Genomic DNA, 19,398 nt, shown 5'->3' with positions numbered 1-19,398 from the left:
GACATGCTGGTACTCTGCTCCTCAAATTCCTGCATTCTTTACAATTCAAGTTAACTAGTGCGGTTCTAGTGAACCACGTCCCTTCCTTCAAAATATGTGAATTTCCTTGAGAACAACATATACATATGTTTACTTAACCCTTTCCTGCAGCCACCTCAAAACATGTAATTTGTTCTATGCAGCTGTTCACCAGCAGCTCATGCGTTTCTCCATATGCTACCTTTACTGAATCACTCCCAGAAGCAACATTTCAGGCACTCCAGTCTGAACAACTGACTCATAGTTAAGATAATCTCTACTCAAATTTGTCAGTCCACCATTCAATCTGAGTTAATTTCAACAAGTACACTAAAAGTCTCCGAAGAGTTAAGTTTCTAATCATGGATGCGTGGCATGCGTCAGTATCAGAACAGTTATGCAGTTTACATATGTAAACTTCTTGAAACACAATTTTTAAATGTGCTTAAGAGAACCTGTCCTGTTCATTGTATCATCCTACAATTGCAGGGGTATATAGAGTGAAACTTCAGACAGTAACCTGAACTGTAAAAAAAAAAAAAAAAAAAAAAATTTATAGTGTTTTAGAAAGAAAACATTAGCTGCTTAAATCTTTAAATTAGTTCAGCTAAGCATTGGTCAAAGCGCAAGACCTCTGAAGCTGGAAAACTAAACACGTAATACGTTATGAGCTACTGCGCTAGGTGAGGTGTTTTTTGTGGAAGACAGGGCAGGGGAAAACCTTACTAATGATTCATTAGAATTTCACTTCGTAAAATAAAGTTCTTGAAATAAAACATCACTTCTGCATCTTTAAAGCGTCTAAATGTTTCTTCCCCAAAACTCTGCTAGCTGTTTGTTTTTGAACGATTTTTACAGAAAGATATATCCCTACTATGACTTTTTATACTACAAGATTAAAGTTCATATGTTTGTAGCCCCCTTCCCTCCTTAACTTTTAAAGTCTCTTAAAGCTGGTGTCGCTCTCTCTCTTCAGCCTTCTCATGCTGTTTGTTTGGAAAAGAGACCTTAAGGTACCTTTACCACATAAGGAAAACATTTAAGAATGTGTTTCTCTATAACCTGATTGGTTTTGCTGCTTGTTTCCCTCGGATGACACCAAGATTACTTTGCCCTCCCGGGCTGAAATTCCCATGATAAGATACCTTGACAAGAGTAGATAGTAAGGTGGGATTTACCAGAACTATTACACAAAATGAGTCTCTGTTAAAGGCCATTTTCACAAAATGTAGGGTCAGTGGATCCTCCCAACTTTTTGTTTTCTTCACTACCTAGTCAGGCCAAAAAATAACTGGGTAAAACAATGAAGCTAATTTGGAAAAGCAAATGACAAACACTATAAAATAAATTCACCAGGTAAATTTCCTTGCACTTTCAGGGCTAGTTCTTTATAGATGAGGAGCTGATTAGCTACCAAATAAATATCTTTGGGGAAAAATTATTTGTATCTCCTCCTCTCTCTCTCCTGCACTCTCCCACGTCAGTTCTTTGTATTGGTTAAAATAGATATTACTATTATATATTAGTATATTACTACTATTATAATAGTTCTGAAGATTTTAGGCTTGAAAATTTTGGGTGAAAGGCCACTTCATTTCCAGACAGCTACTTCATATTTTTCATCTGAAATATGGCTGTCTCTGTAATGTACATAGCGTTTAGGACCATATGGGCTAGCTGCCTTACTATATACTAACCTTAAATTTATACTGAGATGTCTGAAATGTGAGTTCCAGGCTGCTGGGCCGCTTGTATCTCATGGGAGCAAGCAATTTGCAGCAGGACACCTGCAGCTGCAGAACTGTTGCCTGTGGAACACCTCAGATCTTTATGCTTATCTCTGTGCCATGCCATGTTTGTCAGGCAAATGGAGAAAAAAACGATGTTAAGATTTAACCTAACCCCGCATATGGAAAATGTGAGGAGTTGAATTTTTTTCCTCGTGCCACAAGAGATACTCAGGAATAGCTGTTAAAAATGCTAATTTTCATCTTCAGCTGTTTAAAAACCACATATTCTAACATGTTAGTATGATGATCAGTGTTTGTGAAATTCAGTTGCAATATTGATCCCAAAAATAGAGCCTCAAGAGCTGAAGAAGCTTCAGCAGATGCAACACACAAAAGTCTTTTGTGAGCTCTTCATGGCAGTACTCGGTATATTCCATTTGCTATCTAGTCTTCTTACATTTACTTCATTTAATGCTTGCAATATGCTGGGCTAAAGTCATGATCAAAAGGTGGTGTGATGCCTGTGTGGGAATATCAGAACTCTGAAGAGGGAGAGAGCCTTGCCTCTCACTGGCTGACTATAGTGGAGTTCCCCAAACTGTTTGGTGGCAATAGACCTCAACACCCTTTGGAGGAAACTGAGGCTTTCTCTTTCAGCAGTTTGGGCTTTTAAGTTACTTTCCCATTCCTCTACTCCCTTCTCCCCACCCTCCTAGAAGAAAAAGCAAAAGCCCACGACTGCATTTGTGAACACGGTAAGTTAAGTAAGTCAGTTGCGCTGCTGATTTTGATTGTGAGGGATTTAAGCCATAGTATAGTCTGGACAATACTGTAATACAGCACAAAGCTAGTTCCAAAGAGCCAAAGGGGCTTCGCTTTATGAAGTGCACTGTGACGCGACCCCGGCCTGCATCCACCATATTCCTGTGGCTGACGTTTGCTCAACCGCTTTAAGGAGCTCCCGTCATGCTTTGATGCAAGTTGCTTCAACAAGGCAAAGAGTGATAACAGTGTCATACAGCTATATTGTAATCTCCTTAATGAGGTGGCTTTCTCAAATTACTGGGTATTGCTTTTTGGTCACTGTATGGTAGGTATCTGTGGAGAAGATTTAATGAGGGAGAAAACTAGGTCATTCATCACTAATCTGCTTCCAACAATCTCCCACTCTTTGACTGAATGGAGATATTACAGTAGTTGAGGATTTAACTCCAGGGCTGCTTCTCAGCCATAGTATCCTGCCTTTAGCTCTTGTTCTGCTTTTCCATAAGAGGATGTGTGGGTAAGAAAGTAAGGCTTTCCATTCTGGGAAACTCTTGTCAGCTGTACATGTAAACAGAAGGAATGAATAGATGTACATCTGGAATGGGATTTCCATTACATCACAGCCAGCTAATTGCAGTTATTTCCATTAAACAGACTTGATATGCATCAAAACTATTGTTTTGATTCGCAGTCCCTCTTTGAAGGAGAGTGAGATACTGTATTTGAAAGACAGCTCTGAAAAAAGGGTAAGGAACACCTGCAGTTTTTTGTGCACATAGCAGCTTCCGTACCTTTTAACATAATACCTCGATATTTTTAAGCTATCAGGTCTCATGTTGTTTTTATTCCTTGGCTGTTACTTAGTCTTATACGGTTGCTGCAGCATTTTTGTTGTTCTGCTTCTCTTGCATTTCCTTATAAATAAATAAATAAATAAATAAATGGCCTAAGTAAGCCAGGATTTAAATGGCAAGCTAGCCTTTACAATTCATGCATCTCTGATATGTATCTTCTGGAGAAGGCCTGAACAGGAAAAATAACTCTTAAAGATAGCAATAACTAGAAAAGGACTTTTGCTGGCATTTTGTATTGCATTTCTATGATTCCTTGAGAAGCAGTCTCTTTTCAAGACAATTGTTCTCAATATTAACATCCGTGTTCATTAACTAGCAATGTTGCATTAAGACACAGGTAAAGATTCAAATAGGAACAACTGCAAATATCTATATATGCTACTGAACGCCTGAAAAGGATTTTCAATTGCTTCTACCTTTATAAGCCCTGCTTCCCTCAGACCACCGTATAGTCTAGTCACAAATGAGGCTTTGGATTTATTAAGCCAGTTTTGAGATACCAGCAAGGAAGAAAACAAAACAAAAAGGTAAATTCCTTCAGAATACATTTTATGAAGAGATATGCTGACCTCTGTAATGGAATCTTACTTATAAAGCACTAACGTGAAAACTAACAACAAAGGCGGGGGGGGTGACTAGTAAACGTTACTGAATACACCTATCTATCTGCTCAGTCCTACATTTGGTTCATACTGCTAACATGTTGAGTTGATGTTAGATTGATCCCAACCCCAAGGAGAAGCTACGGTACACCCATAGCGATTCCTCACTTATTTTACTGGAAACTCCCATGGCTTGAGAATTACAGGACTTGCCCTACTTATTTGCCTCTGAAGGCAATTCCTGCAGTCAGGCATTGTTTATGGCACAAACAAGTCTGTTCTACTCCGCCTCTGAGGCTGCCTGGCTTCCCAGCGATGTTTCCCTAGCTCATATCTTCTTACCAGGATAGATTATGCTTATGGCCTGTTGGTAAACATTCAACATGGAGCATGAGCAGACTGTTTTTTTTCTGGCCCATATCCTTGGAGGAGTTAAAAATAATGCTCTAGCCCTTGGGTCCTTGTAACACATCTTTCCCCTTAATTGTGCAGGTTCTGGAAAAGGCGTCTGTGTTCCACTTCCTAAACACAAACACTTCACGTAACCAAAGAACACATAAACTATGGTTATGAAAGAAAATTGCCACCTTTTCTAACAGCAGATTGTATCTGACTGAATTTAAATAAGGATATCTTGACTAGGAAGGACCATAAAACTTCTGCGGATACTGTTAATTGCACAAAAATGAATGTAATACACCTTTATTTATATACAATGGACTTGGCATACTCCCTCCATGTAGATGCCAAAAGTTGTAGCTTCTTTTAGAAGTTAGTCTGGACAAAGGTATGGGAGTATATTAGTAAGAATATATGGAGACACTGGTTTTACCTTGTTATTATGAAAGAATGCAAACATCGAAAGCTATGAGTAAAAAAAAAAAAATCCTTCTGATATCATCATCTCAGGTGACAAACAGGAGGATAAATCATCTTTTTAACTCTTACTAACGGGCGCTGCTCTGATGTACTTTACGCAGCTGTGAGCAGCCCCAAGCCTGCGGTAACGTTACCCACCCCGCACGTTTTTAGGCATTGATGCGCGCGCGCACACACACACACGCACCCTCAATGCCACGGGCCCGAGGGGGCCGCGCCGCCGCCTGGCGCCCAGCGGCCCGGGAGCCCCGAGGGGAGCGGGCGGCGATGGCGGCCAACCGGGCGCTTCCCGGCCACCCTGTCCGCAGGAAGCGCCTTTGTCCCACCGGGGCCAGGCGGGGCAGCCGCTGCCGCCTTCCCCTTCCCTTGCCACCGCCCTTTTGCTTTCGCTTTCCACAGCTGCGGAGCCGGGCGGCGGCGGCGGCGCCACCATGGAGAACGGAGCCGTTTACAACGAGACCACCGAGCCGCAAGGCAAACCGCCCCGCCGCGCCTGCGGCTGCACCCTGCGCCACCTGCGCGGCTGGCGGCGGGCGGCCAAGGCGCTCCAGGCGGTGAGTCCCCGACGGCCCGGCCCGGCGGCGCGCGGGCCGGGGGGGCCGGGAGGGGGGCGGACGAGGAATAACGGCCAAAACGGTAAAACGCGCTCCCCCCTCCCGTGCACACACCTTTTGCGGAGGGAGGCATGAGGCGAACGGCCCCGGGGCGGCCGGGTGTCCGGTGCGTCCCGGTGCCGCTGGGGGAGCGCGGCTCGCAGCGCTCCCCCCCTCCCCGCTACCTCCCCCGCCGGCCGTTGGCGCGCGGCGGCCGTTGGCTGCCGCCCCTCCCCCGTGCCGCGCGCTGCACGTCCAGTAACGGCCGCGGCGGGCAGTTACCTGCCCTCGTAGGCGGCCCTTTTCCTCCCCGCTGGCTCCGCGCTCGTGACTTGGTGTCCGGCCGTTGTTGCCTTGTCCTTGTTTGCCTTTGAACGTGCAGTTCTGGTACGGAAACGAGCCTGTTTTGCTGGTCTCCTCCTTCAGCAGAAAGCCTCTCCCTTGAAATTAAAAAGTTCAGGCTCGCTGAGGAAGCGCAGGCTCGTGGAGATGCGTGCTCAGCAGTCACGGTATTCGAAGGAATTGCTTCCATTGGTCAGAAAGCCATCCACTGGATCAGGAAGCCTGGCTGTAAACCTAGAGGAGGGAAAGCCCTTGTCTGCTGTGGTTTACTGACTTTCACACAGTTAAAACTAATCTGGAGAAGTGATGCTGATTTGGAATACCATCATTTCGACGGGTTCCAGTTGCTTTGTGAGGCAGACACGATATGTTTGTTTCTTTGTCATTTCTAGCTGCAGGAAGACGTGCTAAAATCTGACGGTTGTGCGTGTTGCGTGAGCGCGGTTGAAAGACTGCCGTCCAGTGTGGTTCTGCTGCGTGGTGCCAGTATAATTTAAAAGTGAACTGGACATGAGGAGGAAGACTTGGTGTTTTCTTCCAAGGACTGGGTTGGATGAAAACAGGAGGGGGAAACCTTTGGTTGAACCTCAGCATAAGGCTACAACATTGGGAAGGACTTGACCCGGTCCTCAGATCCAAACCTACCTCCCCCGTGGCCCCGACAGCCCGCTGGTGAGCGCAGCAGGCTATGCTAATCCATGCTGAAATCGGTGAGCGTTTGCCCCGTGCCTTGTGGTAGCAAATTGCGCCAGAAACTTGCCGGGGACCTGTTGAGTAACGTGTGGGACGTGGCAGTGCGTGGCTTTGTGTTGGGCAGCCCTGTGCCGCAAGGTTGTGGAGAGCGATGTGAGGAGCATCGTTCCTAAGCCTTGGAGGGGAGGTAGACCCACCGCTTCCACCCCTTCCGCGGTGGGAAGGGGCAGCCGACTACAAGTGCGTGTCTGCGTACATTTTCCAAGCGGCCCAGCGGCTTTTTTAGTCAGATCTCTCGTGCTTACAGGAATCGTAGGTGATTTCCAACCCTTTCTCGTTGCCCCGCCGTTGCAGAAAAGAGGATGTTTTATTTTTTTAAACTTGGTTTTGCACACAGTCAAAAGCCTCAACCAAAAACTGCTGGTACAAGTAACACTAATGCTGCCAAAAATAATGTTTTCTAAGAGCGTTTAAAAAATCACACCCAAGAATGCTTCAAACAAACATAACCTTTTACTTTATCTACTACAGATTGTTCAAATAAGATCTCTTCAATATTGCTCCCAAACAAATATCTCATTTATATAAGTAGCTCCACTATCTAAAATATACTGTTGCGCAGGCAAATTTACTGATGTACTGAAGTCTTCAATTGCTTACCTGAACAGAGGCATCATTTAAAAAGCATTTATAGGTAGGAAAATGGAATATTATTAAGGCCTCTTCTCAACAGGATGGGTAGCTGCTTGATATGCTCCTGGAGACTTAGCAGTTTCTGGCCTGAACCTGCCCTTCAACAGGAGGAAAAAGCAAATGGACTTAGAGTTGCTCACCCTCAAGTTTTCCGAAAGGATTTTATCCCTTTTTGTTTCTGTTTACCAAAATGCACAGATCTTTTGAATTCTTCATCAAAGCACCGTAAACAAACCCTGGAAATTACTGAGGGTAAAGCTTCAGTATCTCCCCAAAGAGAAATGTTCCTGTTCTAGGAAAGAGCTAATTTTTGGGATTCCTAGTGATTGTGATGGTGGTTACCAGGTGTTAGCCTTGGGATTAAAATAGTGATTATTAGATATTATTAGGATTGCACACTAATAATCAGTTGTGCAGACACTTGTGCTAAACAGGCTATTGCACTCAGGACATCAGCAGTGTCTTCATTATAGAAGTGATCAAATATTTTCTAAAATACTTTGACACTACCTGCAGAAAACTGTTTCCCAAACCTCAGAAGTGCTTTTCTTCTTCCGATTAGCAATTGCATGTATTGTAACCTTAGCCTGGCTTTTCAAAACTTTTTTGTGTGAGTATAATGAAAATATAACTGCCAAAAGGATGCTGAGAAGTATTTTGATTGCAGGGGATTCAAGATTTGTCTACATAGATGGAATTTTTTTAGGACCGTAATTGGTTCAAATTCTGCACAAAGTTAGATGAGATAGTGTATATTGTGCCAAGATTTGGGTATAAATGAATGCTTATCTAAAGTAGCAGTGCTTGCTATCTAGAATTGTTTGACTTTAATAAAAAAAGTCTTAACTGGAAGGGAAAATTAGAGCTTAGTTTTAAACATCTGCTCTTTTTCTGAGCTGCTCGCTCTCCGCGGTAGCCCTGATCATGGAGACTTAGAGAAGCAGTGTGTGCCCAGTTCTAATCTAGAAGATTTCACGGTGGGAATACCACTGCTGAGCATTTTAACAGTGGTAGTTAACCTATTGCAGGCTTGTTGGAAAGTTTGTTCATCTGCTTTATTTTCATAGCATTCCTTCGTAGCCTTTCACTTACTAAATCTACTTTAGAAACTTGACATTTGTGCAGAAACTCTTCCAACAGTAATAATGCCAGTATCATTGCGTAGCTCCCTGCTGTTAAGAGATGGAGCAAGATACTTTATTTCTGGTGCAGCCATGGACAGGTAGGGCTAATAATTCCAAAAACTGGTAAAAACCCTTTGCAGCTCCAGTGATGCTCTTCCCTTTACAGCACACAAGGATAGCGAGCAGCGCACACGTGTGGCGAGGGGTAGATGTACTGGTGGAAAGCAGTGAGCACGGTGCCACTTTCTGTGTCCATTTGCCCCCCCCAGGGCCATCCCCGCGGCTCTGGACTGCATGCTGCCCCAGCTGCTGCCTCACCTCCTCCCCACCAGCGCTGGGACAGCAGCTGCAGCCATGCAGGAGGGAGCAGCGGGGGCTGCCAGCTCTGGTCTTCGAGGGTTCCCCTCATCATCAGTGTGAAAGAGCCTCCACCGTAGAGGTTTAGCTCTCAGGAAAGCGAGGAACCGAGAGCTGCCCCTCTTCGCTCATTATTTATAGTTCAAAAGTAACAGTGATAGCCTCTGCACGAGCTGCTAGGGGTTCTCTGTGGAGTCGGTGTAGAAGAAGAGGTAATTGTCAAAATCGAGCAGAGGAAGCTTCTGCTACTTGGTATAAGCCCCTAGAAGTCTGCGTGGAGCCCAGGACCAATGCCGACATATGAAGGTGGCAGGGAAGTTCTTGGGAAACTGAATAAAATACATGGACTCTCCTGGCTCTGTTGAAGAAGGCTAGCATGTTTATACTGCCTAACAGTAGGATGTTATTAAAATGCAAATGAATAATATCAGAGAGACAGTGATCCTCTAGCTAATACTGGAAAAAACTTACTACTATGTTACATAGTTGTACATGTATAAACTGAAGTTAGAAACTATTCTTTTGATAGTAACTAAAACAACACTTTTTTGTGGTAGGACAAGAGAGTAATCCCTTTAATGTTTTTCACTGTGATATCAAGAAGCAAATTAGGAAACCCAACCAGAACTCTGGCAACTTATGAACATGCTGTTGATGTCCCATGTGGGACTCCACTTGATAAATCTCATTTATTTGACACTGAACCCTTAATAAGTATTCTTTGAGTGTGATTTCTTTTTTCACTTAGTTGTACACTCAGCTGAGAGGCTTTTTTCAGTCATTCAGATCATATTATGGTTATCTGGGCTTCTAATTCTATTAAACGCGTATTTTCAAAAAGGTCCCTATTTCTTTTCTGTTCTGTTTTGTCTCTGGTTAAAGTTATGACATTCCATTTTCAGTGCTGATAAAAGGAGCTATAACTGGAAATGAAAACATATGTTCTAGCTGACCTTGTGCCAAATGTGAAATAGGAAGTGATTGGACACAGCTGTAAGTCAAATCTTTTGAAATTAAGAAAAACCCTCACTTACAAATTGGAAATTCAGAGTTCAAAATATTCCTTGGACATCCATTCTAGTGCTGGACTAGGCACGAGGGTTCCTGAGAAATGCCTTACCAGCAACTGCATGAGAAAAAGGAAGTTTGCTGAGGCCTGACAGTAACATTGCAGTTTCTCGAGTCACGTGTTCTTTCCCCTTCTGAGATCCTGTTTACTTTTATATGGTTGCATATTCAGAACATGATGTTTTGAAGTGCTCGTCTGAGGTTTGGCTTAGTGGGGAAACTTACAGTTCCCATGTGCTTAATTGCTTTTCTTATTTACACTGCCAGAAAACTGAAACCAAAGGCTTGTCATTTTCTGAGAGCAAGACCCAGATGAAGCTTCTGCAGTTCCTTCCACGTGCCACTAACTGGAAAATGACAATTCTCAATGCTAGAGTTCGATTTCTTTTTTAAAAGAGGCATTGTTGACCTTTTTATGGTTTATGTATGCTTGTTAAAAATAGGATCATCGTCCTTATGTCATTCTTCATTTTATGAGCAAGTCTGATTCCCACCAATTGTTTTGTATTGGTTTAATATGGTGAACCCTTTGCTACAAGGATCTATAGCCTGTGTCAACTTTATAGGATGAGGGAAACGAGCAAAGTGGCCAAAATGAGAGAACATTTAAATAAAGCACATCTTCCACGTACCATAAAATAGTAGAAAAAACAGTGGCAGATGTATAGTGACTATTCAGGAATTTACTTACATCCTTTCTTCAGAAAATATTGTTGCAGGAAGGTGAACATGAGCTTCTGCATAGATTAAACACTGTCCAACAGTTTAAACAGAAAAACTTCCTTATGCTTTGGTTCCTAGAAATGCAGCCAAGCTTCTTTTGTTACTGGGTCATAAGCACACGAACAATTAGCTATATCTACTTTCTCTGAAGTTTATCAAGGGAGGTAACATCAGTAGTAAACTTTCAGGGAGGTAGTTGGGTGGATCAGTATCTTGTGGGATTTTTTTTTTTTAATGCATTTAAGATTAAAGGCATATGTAAGTAGTAAGAAGTAGCGATTTAGCTGGTTCTGCCTGGACTGTACACTCTCCACTCTGTTTCTAACCGGCAATTGCAAAACTACTAATCGGGAATCTTTGCTAGCCAGGCAGCGAGCCTGTGTTCAGCAGTGCATGCTCAGCTTACCGGAATGTAGTTTACTGATTAACAGCAAGTGTAAATTGTGTTGCCACATAATTTGTTATGCCTGTAATAAAATGGCACAGAATTGTACAGGGTCCTTTTTAGACTGAGGATTCTTCTTACGAATGTTTCCATTAATGTTAATTTTCAGAGATATCTTTTTGCTGAAGATATTAATGACTTGATCTAACTCAGATGTGTTATTTGTTTGCAGCTTCTCTCTCTTCTGGCTGTTATTTGTGAAGAAATTGTGGAGGATTGTATCAAGTGTGGTGGACTTTACTTCTTCGAATTCACAAGCTGCAGTGCACTTCTTTTGAGCCTCCTGATACTGTGTGTGTATTGTACAATTGCATATGAAACATTTGGAAAAGATAAAGTAGAGAGAGCGGTAAGGAAAAAAAATATTCTTTTAATCTTCACAAGTTATTTTTAACAAACTATTTGATGTAAGTGTTTAAAAACTACTGTGGAATAAAAAGACTCTGCAGAAGGAAAATTTTTTTCTTCAGTGTCTAAAGGCTAAAGTGAAGTTAATTATATTATAGTTAATAAATATAATATCAACGATATATTTTATATATATATATTTATTATATTATTGCATAATATAATAAATAAACCCCCTCAACATCTTACAGTTTAATTCTGGTATCTGCATTTCTGGGGCTGGGCCTTTCTTGCAAAAAATTATTTCCTTTGCTATGACAGATGTCATATAACAGCATGTTATGAAAGAGCCTTTTTTTCCCTTCTCTCTGACAAAATAAATGGAAGATAATTTAAAAAATACTCATTTCTTCTCCTATCCTAGGAACAGGACTTTTTTTTTCCCCTTTCTAAGATTGTACGGGGTGGGGGGTGGAAGGAGAGGGAGAACCACAGTTCAGGTTTCATAAAATGCAAGACAAACGAAAATATTTCTTTTGTTAAATTCTTACATTGCAATAGAAACGGATTTTTCACTAAAAAAGCAAACTATTGCTACAAAAGCCTAATGGAATTTTGAACCTGAAGTGAACTGATGTAACATTTTAATTTTTCATGACAACAGGCATAACATAAATCATGTGGAGTCAATTATGATATTAATATTAATGTTCTTAATCCCTGATGTTAGTGATGTGGGCAAAGACATGGGAAACACACAGCCCTTTCTGGGAGCTAATAGCCCATAACAGTCAATATTTTAGGAACTTCCTGAGCCAGAGATACCCACAGACTCTCTTGTGTAGCTAGCTGGATTATTGATACCCATTTTTCTACTCTATTTTTGAACTCCTTTGTATTTTTGATTATCACTGTGTTCTGTGGCAGTGAATTCACAATGTAATTATGCTCTGTGGGTACCGGTATTTGTTTGCCATCTGATGATTTCACTAGGCAGTCTGTGTTATGGAGTGGGACAGTGATCTGTGGTTTAAATGATTTTAGATACCTGTCCTGTTCCCATCTACAGTTATTTCAAGTTGAAGAATCCTAGTATAGTAATCTCTCCTCATACAAAAGCTGTGTAGTATGTATGTGTGGTCCTCTGTTGCTTTTCTGCATGCTGAATTTTCCTGCATTTTTAACGTAAAATAGACAATATGAACCTTGACTTGTGTTTTCTCTGTAAATGCCTTACGAGATCTCTGTCCTGGCCTTTTAAGTCTCCATACATTTTAGTGTCATGAGCTGGTGCTGATTAGAGCACTATGATCTTGTTGGTGTGAATCAAACCTCCTGTCTACTACTATGTGCAAGATTTCAGGACTTGTGTGAAAGTCTTTTACACAAACTAACACTACTACATAATCACCATTTTATATATATAAAAATACATGTGCATGTGTGTGTATACACACACGCACGCACGCATATATTAAGTATATAAGCACTTGAGAAAGCACAGTCTGCTACCAGCATGATACCTGGAACTTGCCTGTTTTCAATATCTATTTTCCTACTACATGTAGCCTACCTCCTTTTTGATACTAATCATACTCGTTACAGTTCATGCTTTTGTATTTCAGAAGATACAGTGGTGGCACTAAGCTGCTCTGTGTAGCTAGTGAGAATATTATACTGTCTTGTGAGTGTTCCTCCCTGTTTGTCTTCAGAGCAAACAGAAGGGTTTTTTACGTGAAGATACAGATAAGGGAGTATAGTAAGAGATTTCAATGAGCGCACTTACTTACGGGTTTCTGTTTGTCCTAGCATCACTCTAGATGCAAAGCTTTTGGGAAATAGACCTGAGCCTGAATTTGTTTGTGAAAGAAGTTAAATGGAATGAACAAAATATTGAAAGAAGGCAAACAAAGCGGAGTATGTAATACAGACTCTTTCAAATGATTGATATTTTCGATGTTGTTTGGTATGTAATTATAAAAAACGTTTTCTGAAGCTGCTGTTAGCATCAAAGTTTCCAAGTGCAAATTCACTGGCAGATTAACTTGGCTGCCGCTATGATGCTTGTTCTTTATCAAGTACAATTTTTTAACATCCTCTTTTTATACTTGCAGAATCTTTGGGCCATGCCAGTCATAGGTGGCGTTTTTCTGTTAGCTTCAATAGTGCTTGCTGCAACCAGTTCTGGATCTCATTTAGAAAAAGCTGCGTGTGTAAGTATTAAAATTGTATCATTTACTTTGTATTTATCTTGTTTCTTAACTTCTGTACCCTTTAAACCTTATTACACCTGCAGGCAAGAAACTAGGCAGGGAACAAAACTGAATGCATTGCCTGGACTGGGGTGTTTCAGGAGGAGCTAGCTATTTCAGAGCTTCTAGAAACTTACCTGAGGAAATCCAAAGAGCAGGTATCCCTCACAGTTGCTGGAAGCTCTGGTGTTAAAAGAGCAACAGGGCATGCACCTCCCAGAGAAAGCTAAGAGGCTCAGGGCAGGGCACTGAAGATGTACGGGGGTGCTGTGGAAGTCATAATTCCTCACTCATTATATATAATAATATTATAATAATAACCTTGGAATTGTGAATGTGTGAGTTTGAAAGAACAAATTTTGACATCATTCTTGAATGAAAAAAGATGAGTTAGAAAAGCAAAGAAAGCAAAGGAATTCTGTTCCTTAGTCAGCATGAGCTCTTACAGCTAGAGTTGCACACTTCTGTATAGTCATCTTCTGTAATGTTGATATATTCAAATCTAATGGTTTGAGTATAAAATCTTTTGTTTCTTTTTCTGGAGCTGGAAAAATGAAAAACTAATAGTCATTTAAGACTTCATAGCATAGAATTGCTTTGGGGCAAATTAGGTGTGTAAATTTTATTAACAAGTTAGTGTAAATACATATGTTAACAGCTCCTTGCAAGCAAGGAAGTAAAACCCATCCTCCTCGTCACAATCTTGCCATGCCTAATACTGAAATTTGTCACTAACAAAATGTTCTTTCATCCCTACTTGGTGACCCAGTAGGGACTTGCTTAGCCCTGCGGATCCTATCTTGCTTCTCCTCCCACATGTTAGTCTTCTTCGGCTAGTACCTTTAATCAGTAGGTATCTCTTGGATAAATTTTCTGCTATACCACTGACTCCATACTTCGTTAATAACTATTTTTGGCAATTAAACTAATATTTCTAATGTTAATGACTGTTCAGGCTATATTGTAAGATTCACACTTGATTGAAAGAATGAGAACTGTGAAAACTTTTGCATAAATGTACTGCAGTTACGGTTTCCGACCTGTTTCTAGCTCAAATGGAACCACCGATTCAAGGACACCTGGAAACATAATACATGGGAGATATTAACTTACATAAAAAGTTCAGTAAATTTCCCCATCCAGTGTTCGAATGCCATTAATGTTTACAGATTTTAAATCCCATGTTCCTTTCACTTTCCACAGGCATTTGGATTTCTTGCAAGTGGTGCATTTTTAGCTGAAGTGATTATGAATTATCTGAATAGCCGGAAACAAGACACCGAAAATCGTTCTGAAAATCCTAGCAACACTCAGACTGCCACAGAAAATCAGCCACTGAATAAATAAAGCTAAACGTTGCGATTTTTTTTTAATTGAGCAAACTAAAATGAGGTTTTAGTGCACTGTAAATAACTTCCATCTCTTCCTTCTAATCAATTTTGCAAGCATTGCTCACGACAAGTTTTTATAGATCCTTAGGTCTAGTAATGGCATCTTGGCATCATGATCTATTTAATTTTGGAGGTAACTGGTCCTGCTTAGTAACTGGCGTATACTAAAAAATTTTGTGTCTAATTAGAATAACTTAAGGACAACAGCGTGCTGGTTTGATTTTGGTAGGAATGATTAATAAAGGGTAATTTATAAATTCTGAGTTATGTCCTAAAGATATTTTCTATATAAATGGACCAGATACTTCTGTTACTAATTATAATTTAGTACAGCAGAGTTCATTTTTTTTTTACTTACAGATCAAACTGTGAATGTAAAAGGGATACCTAACTGCAGCCTTACAGAAATGCTTATCCTTACATAAGGGTTTTTGTTTTCTTTTTACTACTCTGTACAATTCTATGTGTGGAGCTCAGTTTAATGAAATGGTGAGTGTAGTATTTTTATGGGGGATATTTTAATGCTATATTAAAGAAACAGTTCTGCATCCCATGGTTGCCGATATTTAAAAGTGTATGCTAGATTCTCCTTTTGGATTGTTGCAAAAGCAACAAAAGGTGCAGGATAAGCTTGAAAAGCTAACTCTGAAAGGAAAAGGTTGAAGGACAGATATTTTCAAAAATTAACCTAAAAAGTAGCAATTTGCAATATCAGTGGGAGAAACATAACAGCACATTAGGACTACCCTGCTCAATATCACTTTCGGGGTTAAAGCCAGCTGCAGTTTGTTTATGCAGAGTTAATGGTGACTTTTGCCAGAGGGAGTTCTGCCAGAATGGTTATGGACTTCACCATTTTCTTCGCCTATAAATATGCCACTGGTTTGAATCTTCTTGCTACTTGCTAGGTCAGTTGGTGAACGGATGAATAAATAAGCACTTGTGTCATTGACTTGTCTGAAAAGCAACAGGCCGCAGGACTGCAAGAGAAACTACTGATGCAACATACCCGACAAGTGATGGAGTTCAGACCAGATATTGACGGCCATAGAAGAAGGGAAGTGGTGAAAAGACGTTTTTCAGACGTCTGAGGGAGAAACAAAACTGCTAGACTTTGTTTAGAGGAAAGCCGAAAAGTAGGGCAATTGCTGTGAAGCAAGGGATGTTCAAAATACCAATGCAAATGAGAAAAATCTGATTATGCAAAAACAGTTATTGTCCCAGTTCTCATGACATTTGTCCTGTCTTCCAGGCATTAACTCCATTTCATCAGTACCCTAGTCTGACAGATTTACAGTCCTGTAACCTGTTGTGGCAGCACTGAGCCTAAGCCCTCCAGAATTTGCCCGAGTGTGCTATATTTGGAAAAGGATGAGGAAGTTGTTGTAAGACAAAGCCTGTAAAGGAAGGTCAGAGTCTTTTCAGTACTACTGCTTTCTGATGAACATGGTGATGTTTGTGGTGTTCTCTCTTTATGCTCTGCGTCTTTAATTCCAACACTACACTTTGCTTGGGGGATTTGAGTTTGACAGTTTGTGCGAAGCATCAAGTTTAAGCTGCAGCTTGGTTTCAGAGTCATCCATGAAATATTTCCTTTCCTTCAAGGAATTTCCTGCTTTATGAAGAAAAAATTCATATTTTCATATTTATTAGTTTTCTCATATTTATTAGTGTCTGTTTGCGTTAAAAGCTGATCTCAGTGGAGGTGTGTGGAGCTTGCTGTAGCTGTCTGTCTCTGAAAACTGTAGGTAGATGAAAGATATATTTTGTTTACAAGCAATGTTGCTGGTGATATGAACTTCCCAAAATGAAAATTCTCTGTTACGGTTCTAATTTCTTACTTTTGGGTTTGTGTCCATATCTATAATTAACATTTTTGGATTTTTTTCAGCTTATTGCCCAGGATACTACTAGATTTGTGTTCATATCAAACTGGCTGTAGGCTCTAGGTCTTGATACGTAATTAAAAGCTATAAATACAGCAATAAGACTGTGCTGCTGATATTTATTAATAACACAGCATGAAGGCAGGACTTTTATCCTCAGTTAACTTTTCCATTAAACTTTAATTTTTCTCATTTTGCAAATACATGGAGATACGGTTCTCTGTAATTGTCCTATAGACTTCACCCTGCCCACGTGCTGTTTTCAGTTTCCATTCCTGAATTGTTGGTATTGAAAGAAGTCTGTAAAGTCATTTCTTAGCCTTGGCCTCCCTGTTTATGTGATACCTACCACTGATGCTTTACAAGTGAAGAAACTGCAATGCAGAACAAGTTATTTTATGAAAAGGTGCCACAAGAAGTTGGTGTTAGAAGTGACTGTAACTGAGTTTTCCTGACTCCTGCGTCCTGCGTGCTAGGCCTTTTACAATGGAAATACTGCCAGCCTTTGCAGAATGGCTTCATGGATTCTCCTGTTACAGACATGGTGGCATCCTTGGCTCGTTTCAGGTTGTTCCTTGGGTGATTTTTTTTTTGATGCGTTGTCCATTTTAGTTGTGATTGTTCCATGTAGTTTCCCATTCTCTGACCCACTGATGTAAATGTGGATGTAAGGATCAAATTCAGTCTCTAACCAAAAGGGATGCAAACGTTGCCATCAGCTAATGAAAGCAGCATGGATAGTTGTTTGGAAACTGGTTAGTTCTGCTTTCCCATATGCAAGAGGAGTTTGCTAGTAGAAGTCCTGCTATTCTTAAAATATATAGTGCTGCATCCCAGATACTACCTAGCTGGCACTAATCTGTCATGCAGCAGTGAAATGCGGTTAGCAAACCAGCCCCACGTTGGTTATAGGTATAAGGTAATTGCTAACTAGTTGCTACCAAAGCAGCCGTTGCCTAACAAAGCAGTTTCTCTGTGGTGGTATTAATTATTATGGTATTAATACCAGGCTTATGAGCATGAGGATTTTCATTTAAAAACTGTTGAGGAGCAGGTCTCCTGGTGTGTATGCTGTTCGCTGCTTCCAGGAGGCAGTTCCCTTACCTGCTTTATCAGCTTCCTAAGGTGAAAGGGGAGGTGCGTGTCCCCCCCGAGCATCTCTGCCCTCACATGCTAGGGGGGCGAGTGTAACGGTTGTCTCCTGCCACTAGAAATGCCCCTTTCATGCTTCAGATGTCAGATCCAGGTTTTGGATGTTTTAATTAGACTGATCCCAGAGGATAGAGTCGGAGCTGGATTAAACATGTGGTTTTTGTAGGAGCTCTGCGCATGTGGCTAGTTGTCTCTCCCCTCCTGTGCTCTGTCAGCAAAGAAGCGCGCGTTTCCCAACCTGCTTCTGATGAAATCAGCCTGCTTTATTTAAACCAGCTATTTAAATTGCTTAAGTTATCTATCTTGGCTGGTTTAGACTGAAGTGGATTACAGTTTGTTCGGGAGAGCGGTGGGAAGTCTGGCAGAGGGGCAGTAATAAGCAACCCTCTCTTACATTTCCCCTCCTGTTTGCAAGTAAACATCTGTGCACAATCTTAACCAGTAGTAAACACCCATGGAAGGAAGCAATTTGCACAGTCAGTGTACGTATGGATTGCCTTCTCCCTTCTTTACCACGGTGGTTGGCAGTGGTGGTGTGAGCCTGTGCAGACGCACTACAAGGCTTCACATCTTTTCCAGCTGAGCTTTTCCAAAAATATTTGAAGACTGCACTGACTTTCAGGCTTTTCAGACTTCAGATTTACAGTGCCTCGAGAATCGGCACACAGGATTCTCCAGGACGTGTGAGGAGGACTGGTTTTGAGTGGCTGGGCTGGGAGTTTCTGCTCCGCAAACCTGCGTGTGCGTTGTGTAGATCGCGAGTGCTATTTTATGTTCTGCATTTAGCCGACATTAAAATCACAATAGTAGCAGTATCCTTTGGATTTTAAATATGCAAAGGAATTGCACCTCACTGCTTGTTCTCTGTTCTTAAAAATAGCAGGGCAGAGTTGTAGTCTGTTACAATTCAATTCGACCATTGCACCCTCCGACTGAAAAGCGCAGTGAATTATCTGACACAATTCTCAGAGCTCTGCACAAGATGTTTTTGCATAATGGCCGTCATGGCGATCCCAGTTCTGTTCAAGTTTGTGCAATAAAAATACCAAGCTCTCTACACTGAACAGAAATATTTTGTGAGATTTTTGAAAGGTTAAATAAAATTGTAATAACAAATCAAGATGCTGGTAGTGCCTTTAAGATGGGAATTCATCTTTGTTTTAGTTCATTGCTGTAAGCATATAGCAGATATAGAGATAGTACTGAAGAGCATAAAATTTAATGTCATTTTCATGCCTGTGAGACTTTAAGTGACTTATAATGATTATTGACTCAGAATGATAATACAATGGTTATATAGTATAAAATAAAAATTGTATATATTTTGGTAGCCAATGTTGTCTTGATTCTTTCAGAAAAAGCATTTTGAAATACTTAAATATTTTTCCATTCTAAACCTCTTTAATGTATTATGCTTTTCTGGTCTTATGAACTTTCTAAAATATTTTGTAATCTTTTTTTTAAATAAAATAACAGTAAATAA

The 19,398-nt window shown here is 40.8% G+C and overlaps 1 protein-coding gene and 1 long non-coding RNA gene across 5 annotated transcripts in view; one reads left to right on the top strand and one right to left on the bottom strand.

Moving 5' to 3' along the window:
- Window positions 1-5,858, bottom strand: part of LOC138066342 (uncharacterized) — a 27,047-nt gene extending 21,189 nt beyond the window's left edge. For all 3 annotated transcript variants that reach the window (XR_011139699.1, XR_011139697.1, XR_011139698.1), the window contains exon 1: window positions 5,724-5,858. This is a non-coding gene — a long non-coding RNA (uncharacterized lncRNA). The remainder of the gene's footprint in view (window positions 1-5,723) is intronic.
- CMTM6 (CKLF like MARVEL transmembrane domain containing 6) lies at window positions 5,062-19,398 on the top strand. Of its 2 annotated transcripts, XR_011139696.1 has the most exons (6): window positions 5,185-5,402; window positions 11,059-11,235; window positions 13,349-13,447; window positions 14,690-15,366; window positions 16,130-16,286; window positions 16,769-19,398. XR_011139696.1 is itself a non-coding variant. In XM_068935516.1 (4 exons), the coding sequence occupies exons 1-4, from the start codon at window positions 5,280-5,282 to the stop codon at window positions 14,831-14,833; spliced, it is 543 nt and encodes a 180-aa protein (XP_068791617.1). In that variant the 5' UTR covers window positions 5,062-5,279; the 3' UTR covers window positions 14,834-19,398. The 2 variants fall into 2 exon arrangements, 1 of the variants encoding a protein (XP_068791617.1); XM_068935516.1 differs by having other exon boundaries at window positions 5,062-5,402; window positions 14,690-19,398.

Source organism: Struthio camelus, chromosome 2 (assembly GCF_040807025.1).
Source record: "Struthio camelus isolate bStrCam1 chromosome 2, bStrCam1.hap1, whole genome shotgun sequence".
Lineage (NCBI taxonomy): Eukaryota > Metazoa > Chordata > Aves > Struthioniformes > Struthionidae > Struthio > Struthio camelus.
This window is presented reverse-complemented; position numbering and strand designations above follow the sequence as displayed.

What these genes read in the sequence shown, in the direction of transcription:
- CMTM6 (XM_068935516.1), top strand. Translation starts at nt 5,280, where the DNA reads ATGGAGAACGGAGCCGTTTACAACGAGACCACCGAGCCGCAAGGCAAA. An exon ending in AAGATAAAGTAGAGAGAGCG is followed by an intron (nt 11,236 to 13,348) that starts GTAAGGAAAAAA and finishes TTATACTTGCAG; the next exon opens with AATCTTTGGGCCATGCCAGT. An exon ending in ATTTAGAAAAAGCTGCGTGT is followed by an intron (nt 13,448 to 14,689) that starts GTAAGTATTAAA and finishes CACTTTCCACAG; the next exon opens with GCATTTGGATTTCTTGCAAG.